At 39.4% G+C, this 14,063-nt stretch overlaps 1 protein-coding gene across 1 annotated transcript in view; it reads left to right on the top strand.

Moving 5' to 3' along the window:
- Positions 1-13,357, top strand: part of LOC140342851 (zinc finger and BTB domain-containing protein 34-like) — a 29,149-nt gene extending 15,792 nt beyond the window's left edge. Inside the window, exon 2 of the mRNA XM_072429219.1 lies at positions 8,541-13,357. Within this exon, the coding sequence (XP_072285320.1) occupies positions 8,561-10,027 (1,467 nt within the window). The 5' untranslated portion in view covers positions 8,541-8,560 and the 3' untranslated portion in view covers positions 10,028-13,357. The remainder of the gene's footprint in view (positions 1-8,540) is intronic.
- The last annotated feature ends 706 nt before the right edge of the window (positions 13,358-14,063 follow it).

The raw sequence follows: 14,063 nt of genomic DNA, 5'->3' as shown, positions 1-14,063 counted from the left end.
TATTGTGTGTAAATTCCCCCACCTACTAGATTGTAAGCTCTTCGGGGCAGGGTCCTCTCCTCCTGTATCACTATCTGTATTAGTCTGTCATTTGCATTCCCTATTTATTGTACAGTGCTGCGTAAAATGTTGGCGCTATATAAATCCTGTTTAATAATAATAATAATAAATAGGCTTGCAGCTCTGTTAAAGCATCAAACATATTTTACTTCTGTGTTTACCACCTCCATGTGCCTACAGTCAATCACTGGGTTCTCAGGAGTAGTAACTGTTTGTTTAAGTTTCAATAGTTTGCAAGCATTTGCAAAAGCCTGAAGAGTGGACGTGTTCTTTAGACCAAACTTTTCAGGTTGCAGAGGGGGCCCAGAGGGCTGGTAATAAACTTAATTTCAGCGCCCTGGACTTAACACATTGCCAGATACAGGGTCTCAAACATAAAATCCTATTAGAAATTGATTTAAAGTGGACCTAAAGTAAAAATTAAAATGCATATGCCTGTTCTCGGAGCCCAAGCCGCCTGGAATTCATGGCGTGCGTATCCCAGGAGGCTCTACTCTCTTTGCCGCCACGGCACTAATGAGAGAAGGGGATGGGCTTTGCTGTTTTGTGTTTTAAAAAAACAAAACAGTGGGTTATCTAAATTTATTTAGAATTGTTATTTTTATTTACTAAAGTTATTTAAAATTGTAGTGATTGGCTATTTCAAGACCAGGGTCCCCAAATTGACTTTGCATATTAGGGACCCCCGGGGGCCACTTCCATGGCATTGAGCATTAGGGTACTGCCAATTGTCTGGGCGCTGTGGTGCGTCAAATTAGTACCGGTCACTGCCGCCTGGAGTCAAATCTGTGGACGCTGGGGTGCCAGGGACTGATGGGGTGGCGGGGTGCCTGTTAAACATAGCTGGGCACAATCTTTTGTCCAAAATCTCCCCCCCCCTCTACTAAAATGTTATACCCATCATAATATGCTACCCTGTCACACATAGCCCAATTTCTCTGTAACATTTAGCTATAGGTGGAGCTTTTATTGACATGTGTGAGAACAATATGGCTATTGTTTTAAATGTTTTATGTGCTGCATGAGTTTACATTTTGTGCAGTATAGAAACAGTTAACATTTTTCTAGGAAACTATTATCATACATAACTCCTATGTAGGGGTTTTGTCAAGTCTCAGTGACAATTGTTTCCCATCATGAGTTCTTAATATTTAAAAAGATTTATGAAATCTGAATAAGCAATGGTCTGTTGGTCCCAAGCTTAAAGCGGAAGTAAACCCAAAACTCACCCAAAACAATAATAACACACTTCAGTCCTGCAGATCAGTATATTCATGGGGAGGTTTCTTCCATCGGATCCCGCGTCGTCTTGTTATCCGTCTTTGGCCCGGCTCAGAGGGAGCTCCAGGTGCTGCCATCTTCTGCTCCCTTCTTCCTGGTTCTTCCCCCTACGTAACCCGATCTCACACTGTGCAAGTGTGAAATCGGGTGACGTAGATTGGCAAAAAACAGGCTGATCTCAATGCGCATGCGTGAGATCGGCAATTTTTTCCCCTATTATGTAAAGTGCAAATTCTAAGTTAAGGTCCGCTTTTCCATACCTTGGGATGAGTCCCATAGTAAGTGTGAGAACCCTCATCCCCCCACCAAAACTTCATTACCACTATCATTCCATGGTGCCCTATCACATAAATGTCCCTTTACGTTCTTTGAACCCCAATGTACACATTTTATTGTTGTATTTGGGCTTCATAGAGAATAAGGGGATAGCTATTGGTGACAGTATAGCATGATGAGTATACCTATTTTTTTGTCATGTGATGGCACAGCAGCAATAAAATCCCCACTAAAGTGAGGCACACTATTTGACTCATCCCAAGGTATATCAAGCTTTTGAACAACAAACCATTGTTCATTCATAAATTTTTTTTTATTTGTAATTAAGGCTATGTACACGTAGATTATTCGCCTCAGGGCTGATATTGTACAAGAATCTGGCGTGTGTACAGCACTCGTCGTCCGGATGTCCGTCCTGACAAACGATCGTAATGAAAGTGAAGGGGAGAGAGCGCAGCGGGTGCCTTTCTGTCATTCTCCCCCCTCCCCTCGCAGAGCAGAATGGCGCTGTATGTACAGAAGCTCGTTCATGCATCTTTCAGTCTTTTGCCATTTGAAAGGATCATAAAAGGTCCAATGACAATTATTGCACCCAGCCTTAGAACTCATGATAGTAAAAATTGTTTCCTAAGACTTGACAAAACTCCTACATAGGTGTTTTTTTAGGATAACACTGGTCAACAAACATTTGACAGATTAGTCATTTTAGGCTATGTTTGATACACAGATTCCAAATATGGTATTGGTTTTGCTAGATTGGCTCTAGTCTTTTAAATAATTACCTCAATAATAACCTCAAAGAAAACTAATGAAACATGAAAATTAAGCAAAATTAAACTAGATATGCCTACGTATAAAAAATTACATTTTTGAAATACTTAATGTCAATATATTCTATATTCAGTATACAGAACTAATCACAAAAAAGTCATTGAAAAACTGTATGATTTCCTTTTATGCTGATGATCAGGACAATCACGTGGAAGTCTCCAGCAGTATTCTGCCATCATGTGTCTCTCCCATCTGCCCAGATACCTTTCTTCCATCACCTTTATATCTTGATTGAACCTCTCCCCTTGTTCCTCACTGATATCACCAAGGTTTTCTGGAAATTTTTACAAATGGCTATGGAGATAGTGTACCTTTATACTCATAGTAGCACCCAAATTTTTAAAGTTTAAGAGGAAGTTTTGTACCAGTTCTTCATAATTTTGTGCTTTATGGTTACTCAAGAAGTTCCTGCCAACCATGACATAGCTGTGCCAGGCAGACGCTTCAGTATCAGTCATGTAACTTGTGACATTTCCATCATTTATCAGTTTCTGGGCTCCATCAAAGATTCCTGCTTTTATATTTCACTACTCAATCCAGGGAAGAATCTACAAATGTATTTGCAGCAATCACCGTCCTTGTTCAGAGCTCTAACAAATTGCTTCATTAATCCCAACTTTATGTGTAGTGGAGGGAGAATGATATTTTTTTTTTTTGTCATTGGCTTGTTAAAGATGTTCACTGCACCTTTTTTCATGTTTTCCCTTGGCGGCCATGTCAGTTGCCATTATGCAGTAAAACAGATTTCAAACTTCGAGTGGAACTGTCTATGAAAAGCGGCCAGTCTTCTGCTCGGTATTCTGGTACCTGGACTAGTAGTCCAGGGATGTTACAACAGTACACAAAGTCCCCATCTTCACTCAAATATGTCACCTCTCTTGTCCTATAAACAGTTATTTTAACTTCAGGTCTCAGACAGTTCTTTTCTTTTAAATATAGGTTGAAACAAAGAATAAAGAGAAAGCCAGGGTGTTTCAATTGCGGTGAACATTAATTGAATAAACAATTTCATAATGAAAGGTTATCTTCTTTGTGTGCATACAATTACAATATTCACAAAGATGCTGGTCTTCCCCCACCTAACAAAACTTGGAGGGGGGCAAAACAAGACCATGCACTAGATAGTAGATTGCTACTAGATTTTGTATATATATGAATTATTAGAAATCCTGTGTCCGGACACTTTGTATAACTGCACCTAAACATGTAGCATACATATGTATAATTAGATACAATACTTCACATGCATGAATGTTTAGACAACTGAATATTGTTATATTATTGTGAGTTCCACATTAGTATTTTTGCGCATAAGATGATCATAAAATCTTTAAACGGGTACGTAAAGTATAAGATAAGTTCAGGTAAACTTACCTTATACCTTATGTTTAAAGATTTTATGATCATGTTATGCGCAAAAATACTAATGTGGAACTCACAATAATATAACAATATTCAGTTGTCTAATCATTCATGCATGTGAAGTATTGTATATATATATATATATATATATATATATATATATATATGTATGCTATATGTTTATGTGCAGTTATACAAAGTGTCTTACCAAGTCCCCTGAGGAAGCCTAAGTAGGCACAGCGCGGCAGGACACAGGATTTCTAATTATTCATATATAAAAAAAATCCAGTAGCAATCTACTGTCTAGTGCGTCTTGTTTTGCCCCCTCCCCCTCTGTTTTGTTCGGTGGGGAAGACCAGCATCTTTGTGAATATTGTAAATTGCACACAAAAAAGATAACCTTTCGTTTTGAAATTAATTATTGAATACATTTTCACCGTAATTGAAACACCCTGGCTTTCTCTTCATTCTTTGTTTCAACCTATATTTATACGTATCGGGGTTGGCGGTTTGATTAGCACCCCTCCGTTAAACAGTTCTTTTCTTTTACCTGGATGCTAAAAGTTCAGATGCTTGTTTTGACAGACTTAAGTCGCATATTAAATCATTGAGCTCTGCTGGTTTATTGAAACATTTCCTTCATATTCACTTCCACTGCTAACTCCTGGATTACACTCCCTGTATATCCTCCATGTGGGATACAGGAATATCAGGGACTGAACACTGGTATGGGAACATCAGCACCATGCGGCACAGGTCATCTTGCGGATTCCAAATCACTGTACTCCCACTTGTTTTTCTTGTAATGATTGAAACCTTTTACATTCACAGCACACAAATAAATATCATTATGATGATTTCTGGGCTCTCCCCATACCATAGGTACACCAAATTTCAAACTTTTCAGTTTTCCATTTTTTCACTGATGTAGACACTCTACACAAGCTTTGCATACCATATGGGGAGCCCAATACTTACCTTGGTCCCCCAGTTTAATACCAAAATATGCAAGATGCTTTTCACAAATTCTTTAATGTTTCTTTTCTGTTTTTGCTGAGAATATTAACCACAAACGTAGCAAAATACATTAGGGTCATTTAAACAACTTCTTGAAGAACTCATATTTCTGTAAAAAAATTAAATGTTTGAATAAAAAAAAAAAAAGGCAAATGAAAGTTTCTTGAAAATAATGATACATTTACAAGGGGGTGCTGAGACGTTCCTGGCTTTGCCCCCTTCCAGATGAAATAGAAAAACGAGTGTGGGGGCATTTGACAGCCTAATATCTTAGTATTTAACTGTGAAATCATCAGGTCTTTGTGATTCTTAAAACTGTTTTTTCTTTTAGTGAGAAGCTGTGATAGCAGAGGCACAAGCAAGTTTCACATCGTTTGAGTTACGGGCCGTCATGAAGCTTTTGTTTCTTCAGGGAAAGTCAGCAAAGGACATTCACACTTCTCCCCCAGTGTTTGTGACATTTCAGTGTGAATGTCCTCTTATTCCAGGTAGCTTGAAGTACCACTTCTTTCGTTTTATAATACGTAGGGCGTACAGTGATATCCCTTGGGAGTCCGTCAGGTTTCTTTGGCCCTGATGTATCCAGTCAAATTCAAACTGCTCGATTGAGAGTTAATGAAGCATTAAAACAAATCCTGCTAGGTCTATTATGGACTCGGGCAGACCTCTTATTTCAAAATTGTCTCCTGATCCTGTTTTCCAGATCTTCTAAACCCAGTAAGCTCAGATTGTATATTAGAGATATCCTGCTCACGAGAATCAAGCACTGTTATAGCGTCATCCATCTTGTGCTCCAGATCATTAATTCTGGAAACCAGATCTCTAATTTCTTTACTCAGCGTGTGAGAGAGCTTGCCGGTGTGAGCTCTTGTTGAAGTATAGTACTGGATTGCGCTCTGGGAAGGGAGACTAACGACTCATCATTAGAGCCTTCATCCATAACTGACCTGGGTGAAGGAGAAGAGAAGGGATCCAAATCAGGATCCACGTCATCCTCCATCATGCCACAAGACTGGAGACTGGCTAAGCCACTCCAGGACCTTCATGTGCTTCTTCTTGAGCCACTCCTTTGTTGCCTTGGCCGTGTGTTTTTGGTCATTGTCATGCTGGAATACCCATCCGTGACCCATTTTCACTGCCCTGGCTGAGGGAAGGAGGTGCTCACCCAAGATTTGATAGTACATGGCCCCGTCCATTGTCCCTTCGATGCGGCGAAGGTGTCATGTGCCCTTAGCAGAAAAACACCCCCAAAGCATAATGTGTCCACCTCCATGTTTGACGGTGGGGATGGTGTTCTTGGGGTCATAGGCAGCATTCCTCCTCCTCCAAACATGGCAAGTTGAGTTGATGCCAAAGAGCTCAATTTTGGTCTGATCTGACCACAACACTTTCATCCAGTTCTCCTCTGGATCATTTAGATGTTCATTGGCAAACTGCAGATGGGCCTGTACATGTGCTGTCTTGAGCAGGGGGACTTTGTGGGCTCTGCAAGATTTCAGGCCTTCACGGCGTAGTGTGTTACCAATTGTTTTCTTGGTGACTATGGTCCCAGCTTCCCTAAGATCATTGACAAGTTCCCCCTGTATAGTTCTGGGCTGCTTCGTCACCGTTCTCCTGATCATTGCAACTCCACGAGGGAAGATCTTGCATGGTGCCCCAGACCGAGGGAGATTGGCAGTTTTTATGTGTTCCTTCCATTTGCGAATTATCGCGCCAACTGTTGTCACCTTCTCACCAAGCTGCTTGGCAATAGTCTTGTAGCCTAGTCCAGCCTTGTGTAGGGTACAATCTTGTCCCTGACATCCTTAGACAGCTGATCTCTGAGGTCTTTAGAACACGCCCACTCTTGGGGAGCTCACACTGAAGCAGAATCCCATAGAAAAAGATAGGAGATGCGCGTGCAGACAGAGCAGAAACAGCTGATTGTGCATGCACAATGACGTCACAATCAGCTGGTAGTACGCATTCCTAATGTTGGATTTTCTCATAGGACACAGGCTCAGACCTGCGATGGGGGAGTGGGTGGGTTCTGGCATCACGATGTCACTCTGGGGTGAAGTTTCTTCCCCTTTGAGTGACACAGGGCTCCCTCCAAGGTCCGTACATTTAGTGGTCCGCAACCTGCAAAAGGTTGGGACCACTGAGGTACAAGATCTTTTGGTGTATAAAGTGTGGTAACTGTTAGCTTTTTTCTATTTATTAAATTTTGGTTTATTAAAGACACTTTGGTTTATGCAGATGGCATTTCAGTAAAAAGTGCAGCACCAGTAGTATATTTTAAAAAAAAAATCTTATTTACCTGATTTAATAAAGGTCCAGAATAGGCATTTTCTTTTAGTGCTTTACCCTGAAATTTTCTTGAAGTGGTATTGGTGCATTTTGTGTAATTTACGGTATATTCACAAAAGGACAAGTCCCACAATCAGTAATGTGTATGTACAGGAATTGTTCATGCATATTTCAGTCTTTTGTCGTTGGAAAGAATAGTGAAAGATCCTTTCTAACACAAAAGTTTTACGTGTGTACACAGCCTTAGTCTTTGGAAAGTGTTCCTGTAAATCTGTGCTATACCTATCACACACATTCTAGGGCATCAAACAGATACAGGGTCTGATAACTAAGGTTAAAAAATGTCTGCCTTTTTTTCCCCTAGCTTTCAGACATGCTGACCACAATAGTTTACCCTTTTGAAATATACATATTCCAGAAACGTACAGTTAGGTCTCAAAACATTTAGGGGGGCATGCTTCTTTTCAGTACAATTATGACTTGTGTTGGACTTGTGCAATTCTGTCTTAGAATTCTGTCCAGAATTACAGACCCTGGGGTCCTAAATAAAAAAAAAATATAAAACCCACTCCGTTGACTCTTGTAACTGATAAGCTGTCTTATTTGCGTTCTACTACTCGGCCCAAAAGATGTTCAAAAAACGTTTACATAACCAGCTGTTGTTCAGTTTTTACATTTTTACTTGCCCCTGTTCACCAAAAAGCACACTTCATTTTTACACTAGAGGGTTATTGGCAGTCCTTTGCACTTGGCAACGTTATTTGTTGGAAATGTTTTATTTTATTTATTCATTGTTTTACATTTTTGGTATTTTTTTATTGGCCTTTTATAAAATTTATCAATAGCCATTAGTAGGATAGCATTGTCTCCTGCAGTCAAATGGGTTAAAGTAGAACTGCCAATTTGCAAATAAGTTTATGCATGCAGCTCCGTTAAATAGGGTGCGGTTGCTTTTGACTGTAAGGTTGTTGCTTGAATATTTGCACCACTGTCGAGTGCAAATCTGGTTTCCTGTGATGCATTTTACAACTCCCAGCATTGCAGTGGGGGGGTTCCTGGAGTGGCCTAGCCAGTCTCCAGACTGGTTGATAGGGGATCAAATATATATTTCACTCATTACAATGTACATCAAGCCCTGACTTTTGATCACTGGGTTTTTGAGGGTTCTTTGGTTGTTATTTTGTCTCTCACAGCTACAATAAACCATTACAATTATAAACTGGTCATTTCTTTGTCAGAGGGCAAACATACAAAATCAGCAGGGGATCAAATACTTATTTCCATCACTGTAGATGGGCCTTTTTGTGGCACAGCTGTCATACCAGATGAAGATTACATTTAGGTTTATTTTAGGTGGTTTTACCCTGTATTTTCAGGATCACATTTTTAAACAGTGACTTCAGTTATTTTTGTTTCCTTTTTAGAAACGTGTTCAGCAAGCAAGATGGGCAGCAACAGTTTCATCCAGTTTGAAGTGCCGGAGTACAGTAGCACAGTTCTCAACCAGCTGAATGAACTGCGTATGCAGGGAAAGCTATGTGACATAATCGTTCACATTCAGGGTCAGCCGTTTCGTGCACATAAAGCAGTCCTTGCTGCCAGCTCACCCTATTTTCGTGATCATTCAGCACTGAGCACCATGAGTGGCTTATCAATATCTGTTATCAAGAACCCTAATGTCTTTGAACAGTTGCTGTCATTCTGCTACACTGGAAGAATGTCTGTACAACTTAAGGATGTTGTTGGCTTTCTAACTGCAGCTAGCTTCCTGCAAATGCAGTGCGTCATTGATAAGTGCACTCAGATCCTAGAGAGCATTTACTCAAAAATTAGCATTGTGGGCATAGGTGGGCATAATAGCCAGAGTAACCACAATGGAATCAAGGATGACGGCTACTTCGCCTATCCGGTGGGGATCTTGCCACCATTTGTTGGGCAAGAGCGACCTTTGATTGTAAGCAATGACCTAAAAATGGATATGGTAGCTAGTAAAAATTTAAGAAACGGTCTCCAAAAAGAGGGTCAGTCAGACAGATGTAGCAATGGTAGCATTTCAGAGCATGAAAATCAAATAGAAGCTGATCAGGATCACGGTGACATGGTGCTAGAGAACCAAATCTCTGAAGTTAAAATCAAAACTGAAAAATCTGAACGGCCGAGCTGCTCTGATAGCTCTTCTTTGGGGGATGATGGCTACCACACAGAAATGGTTGATGGTGAACAAGTGACTATGCTGAATGTAGGTTCCTACGGGTCTGTAGTGCAAAATGCATATTCTTATTCTCAAGCTCCTTCCCACACAACCAATTTGTCTGAGCCCTACAGGAGCCTCAGCAACTCAAGCCCTTCCAGGTCCATGCTTAGTTGTTATCAGGGTGGCCGGGCACACTCCAAGCGGGCATCAAATATAACCGAGGTCCATAATGTCATCCAAAGCCCAGAAAATGAAACTGTTTTAAGTGCACCAACTAATTTTTGCAACCCACAGGAGCAGGCCACTAGGAGCTACTGGCATCCATACAATGAAAGACTGATCTGCATCTACTGTGGCAAGACATTTAATCAGAAAGGGAGTCTTGACCGACACATGCGGCTTCACATGGGAATCACACCATTTGTGTGCAGATTTTGCGGGAAGAAATATACTCGCAAAGACCAGCTGGAATACCATATACGTGGGCACACAGATGACAAGCCTTTCAGGTGTGAGGTGTGCGGCAAGTGCTTCCCATTTCAGGGCACACTGAATCAACATTTACGGAAAAACCATCCCAGTGTTGCCGAAGTGAGAAGTTGGAAGGAATCACCAGAAAGAACAGAGGGATATGTAGACCAAAATGATACTAATGTGTCAGATGCGAACATGGACCCCAATGTTGAAATTCACACAGTCACTACTACTCCTGAATAATTCAGACATGCCAGGGCACTGTATAAAGCACACATGTCAATGCATTTTTTTTATTACTTATTGCTTATTTTGTTATTTTTTTAGTGCAGAGAAAGCTAGTCTTAATGCTTCTGTTCTTTGAGAATCCTTATTGAATATTGAAAGACATTTTACAATATCTAGGTCAGGGGTAGGCAAACTTTTATGGCCACTAGGCCATTTCAGGGGTGGGAGGGAGTACATTAGGCCGGTCTGGTAAGTCCCGCCCCAATGGCCCACCACCAGGGAACGCCCCCTGAAGTGAAATCCCTTTCCTCCGTATGCATTGCGAAGAAGAGGAATTTCCCTTCAGGGAGCCTTCCCTATTTACCGCACCGGCATTGATATTCAATGCCGGCCGCGGTAAAAAGGGGAGCAACAGCAAGGAGGCAACACCGGAGCTCCGGTAGTTCCTAACGCCCCCTGGCAGATCCGCCAGATCTGGATCTGCCAGGGGGCGTTAGGTCAGAACGAACTACCGGCTAGGCTGTATCTGGCCTAAAGGCCGGAGTTTGCTGACCCCTGATCTTGGTGATGCACTAAATGTACCTAGTTTTTGCATAGAATTTTTTTTTTTTTAATAAATTTTGTCAATTTTGCTTTTTTAAGGAGACCGGGTAAAATTGCACTCCTAAAGAAGCATATAATTAGAGGTGGAAAGTGAGATTTTGTTTAATATAACAAGTGTTTATTATATGAAAAATTATATATTTCAATAAATTCTGGGTAGCTAAGGCAGGAAGGTTTAAGGTGGTGTTGGCCTTAACTAATAGGAACAGTGCAAATTTATGGAATTCTACTCTAAGTAGAAATCAGCAAGTTTGTACACTTTGCATTAATTGCTGGACATTTGTGGTTAGCTAAGCCAAGGTTTGAGTTTGTTGAATGTTGAGGTTTCTGACTTAATAGGTTTGCTTGTAAGGTTGGAAAACAAATCATTAGCTTGTTTTCTTGGCTGGAAATCTGTACTTTATTTAGATTTTTTGCAGGCAATCAACAGAGGGAGTTAAATGACTCGATATTCCCTGTTGAAAAGGGGTTTATATAGGAAGTTGAAGTTGTTTTTTTTTTTTTTTTGTTTGTTTTTTTTTTGTTTTGTTTTTTTAGTGCTGCCAAACTTTTTTGTTATCGACTAATATTTAGAGCATACTCATTATAAAAGTTACCCCAACATTGTACTTCAATACAAACATGTCCTTCTTGATTAGACATGTATGTATTATGGTCTGTATGGCTCTAATGGGTTGATATAAAGAACAAGTATATGTTACATATGTTAGAGGTTTTTTGTTTTTCCCAATGGTGACACTTTTCAGTTCATAACTTACATACTGTCATGTCCCTATACGTTTTTTTAGTCAAGCTAAATAAATTAGGCTCAGAAAGATTTAAAAAACAAAAAAAGCGTGAGTTATTCTATTTATACACAATTTCATAGTTGTAAGTCAATTTGCCCAGGAAAAAGTCATGTGCATTTTCGGTTAGCAGACCATGCAGGCTAAACAGAAAAGGTTTTTGGCCTTTCTTTTTTAAATGCATCTGTCACATCAAATGATTCAAGGATTCCTACGTTGATGTACATGTAGTAGGCATAATACATTCGTAGTATCAGTGGTTTATTCTGACTTGGGGATTTTAGGTGTCTGTTTTATGATGATCCATGCAGAGAGTCGTCTACAATAATAAATTGTTTATGAAGCTGTACCACTAAGCAATCGGCTACATGGCTAGCAGGCAGAATCCTATGTCTGGGTTTTTTAAACAATTGATGATGAGATGTACCATCAACTCCATAAGGTAGAACACTTCTAGAATTTTTCTCTACCTTTCTGATTACCTGACATCTAAAGGTCAGTGACAGTAAAATAAGTGATATTAAAGTGTCACAAAGAAAGTTTCCTCAGAAAGAACTTGTAAAGCATTTGTAAACCCAATCCCCTATACATCTAAAAACATTGTTTTGGTTGGAGTTTAGTGTTAATACATTTTATGATCTCTAATAAGCAGAGAATATATATTGAACTTGTCAGAAATTCAGAGTTGTCTTGTGCACTTTTCCTTTGTTCTCTCAAGGAGTCTGATTAGCCTTCCTATTGTCTTGGATAACAAAATATTTAGTATCGACAGTGTTGCAGTAAGAGAGAGTAGGAGGGTTTTTAGGTAACTTACTAAACGAGAACTGGACCTGACTGACACCCAGTCCACAAAAATGCGGAGTGTTGTCAGCCCACAAAAGGATTTAGGAGTGCATTTCTGGCAGATAAACAGATATTTTTTTCTAATTGCATGGTCTTTAAAAGGGTTATATTGTGCATATAACAGAGATGTACTGCATATGTATTTTAGTTTTCCTGACATACATTCACAGAAAAAAATTTGCAAGAAGTGTATTAAACCCAGGTCTTGGGGAACCTTTGCTAAAAACAGTTTATCAGGGGTCACTGAGAAAAATGAGCTGGTGCTTAGTGTAAAGATACCCTGCTTACAGTGGTGGTCAAGATTCCACCTTTACAAACTGCTAAAAACATCATTGGTATCATGACTCTGTGCACCAAAGAATGTGAAATCAATCAGCCACAGCTCAAAGAAACCCTTAGGTTCCGCGTAACCCTGGCTTGAGAATACCTGCAATAGACGCATCTGGTGCACATTTAAAGGACAGGCAGATTTCTAACTTATTCCTTTACCTTGATACCTATATGTTACAATCTGCTGATACAGTTTTTTTTTTAATGCAATATGTTGTACTATCTCTAGATGATGATTGTAACCTCTATCTATCAGATTCCATTTAAAAAGTTGAAAACGGATATTTAGTTATTTTAGGTTAATGCACATTGCTAACAAACGCTCTTATATGTGCAGTAGAAAGTTTTGTTAAAACAAACTTTGAGCATCAATTTTAAAAGCATTTTAGTAATCACATTTCTGAAAAAAACAAACCTTCATTTAAGCTGATTTTGTGGTGCTGAATTTTGATCATTTTTAACACTGGGATGTTTTCAGTGGTTAAGGGTTTGTTTTGCTCACATTTTTACTATATATAACTTCCTATTAAGCCATGTTTAACAAGATCACACGGAAGTCTTTTTAGAGAAACACAATGAATAATATTTATTCACAAACAATACCTACAGTTCTTCCGTAATTCTGTTTTTCCTTCAAATCACACTTTTTCCCACACACGTTATAGATTGTAATTTTTGCGTCTGACAGTATTGCCAAATGTGAATGTTTCTCTTAAGGTGTCTGTTTGTCCCATGTGTCTTTACTTAACAAGGCAAACCAATGTTTTTCTTACTGTAGCAATCAAAGCAGACCGGATACTAGAAGTATTTGTAAATATAATCTTTGCTGTTTTTGCTCCTGTTTTTGCAAAGACGCTTTTACAATGGTTTGCTTCTTGTTTTTTTCAATCATACATTTGTATAGGAGCAATTTTTCTTCTGGACATTCTAAACGTCCCAGGAAGCACCAGTTTTTGGGTGGCATTAGAAGCTTTTAAATGCAGGATTTGTTGTACCAAAGATCATGCAATGGATGTTTTGGATTATCCATGGCTGCAGTACCAAGATACTGCTTTTAGTTGTATGTTTTTTGTGTAAGCTGCACATATGTAGGTTCCTAAGGTTTTTATAGTTTGTAAATATTTCCCAGTAGCATATTCTCAATGAGGTTTTAAACCCAATAGTTGTGTACTTTGTGCAATCTTTTACAATACCCATACATTTTCCATTCATGAACACATTTTGGTCATCTGATGTGTGTAATTTTCACCATAGATGGTCATCCACTTTATTAGACATGCTTTGTGAATACAGATTATAAGCCACAGATCCAGGATCCAGCCACAGTTCACCTTGGTCAGTTTAAGCATGCTCCTTGGGCTGTGCAGAATAACAGAATAGTGATCAGTGTTTTCTGTTTGCACATTTACTGTGTTAGAATGTCATTGGCTTCTAATGCTATTCCTCCCTCTTAGTCTGACTATTCATCTGTGCAGAAATTCAGGTTTTAG

Source organism: Pyxicephalus adspersus, chromosome W (genome assembly GCF_032062135.1).
Source record: "Pyxicephalus adspersus chromosome W, UCB_Pads_2.0, whole genome shotgun sequence".
NCBI classification, from domain to species: domain Eukaryota; kingdom Metazoa; phylum Chordata; class Amphibia; order Anura; family Pyxicephalidae; genus Pyxicephalus; species Pyxicephalus adspersus.
Note: the sequence above shows the minus strand (reverse complement) of the source record. Positions and strands in the feature narration are given on the sequence as shown.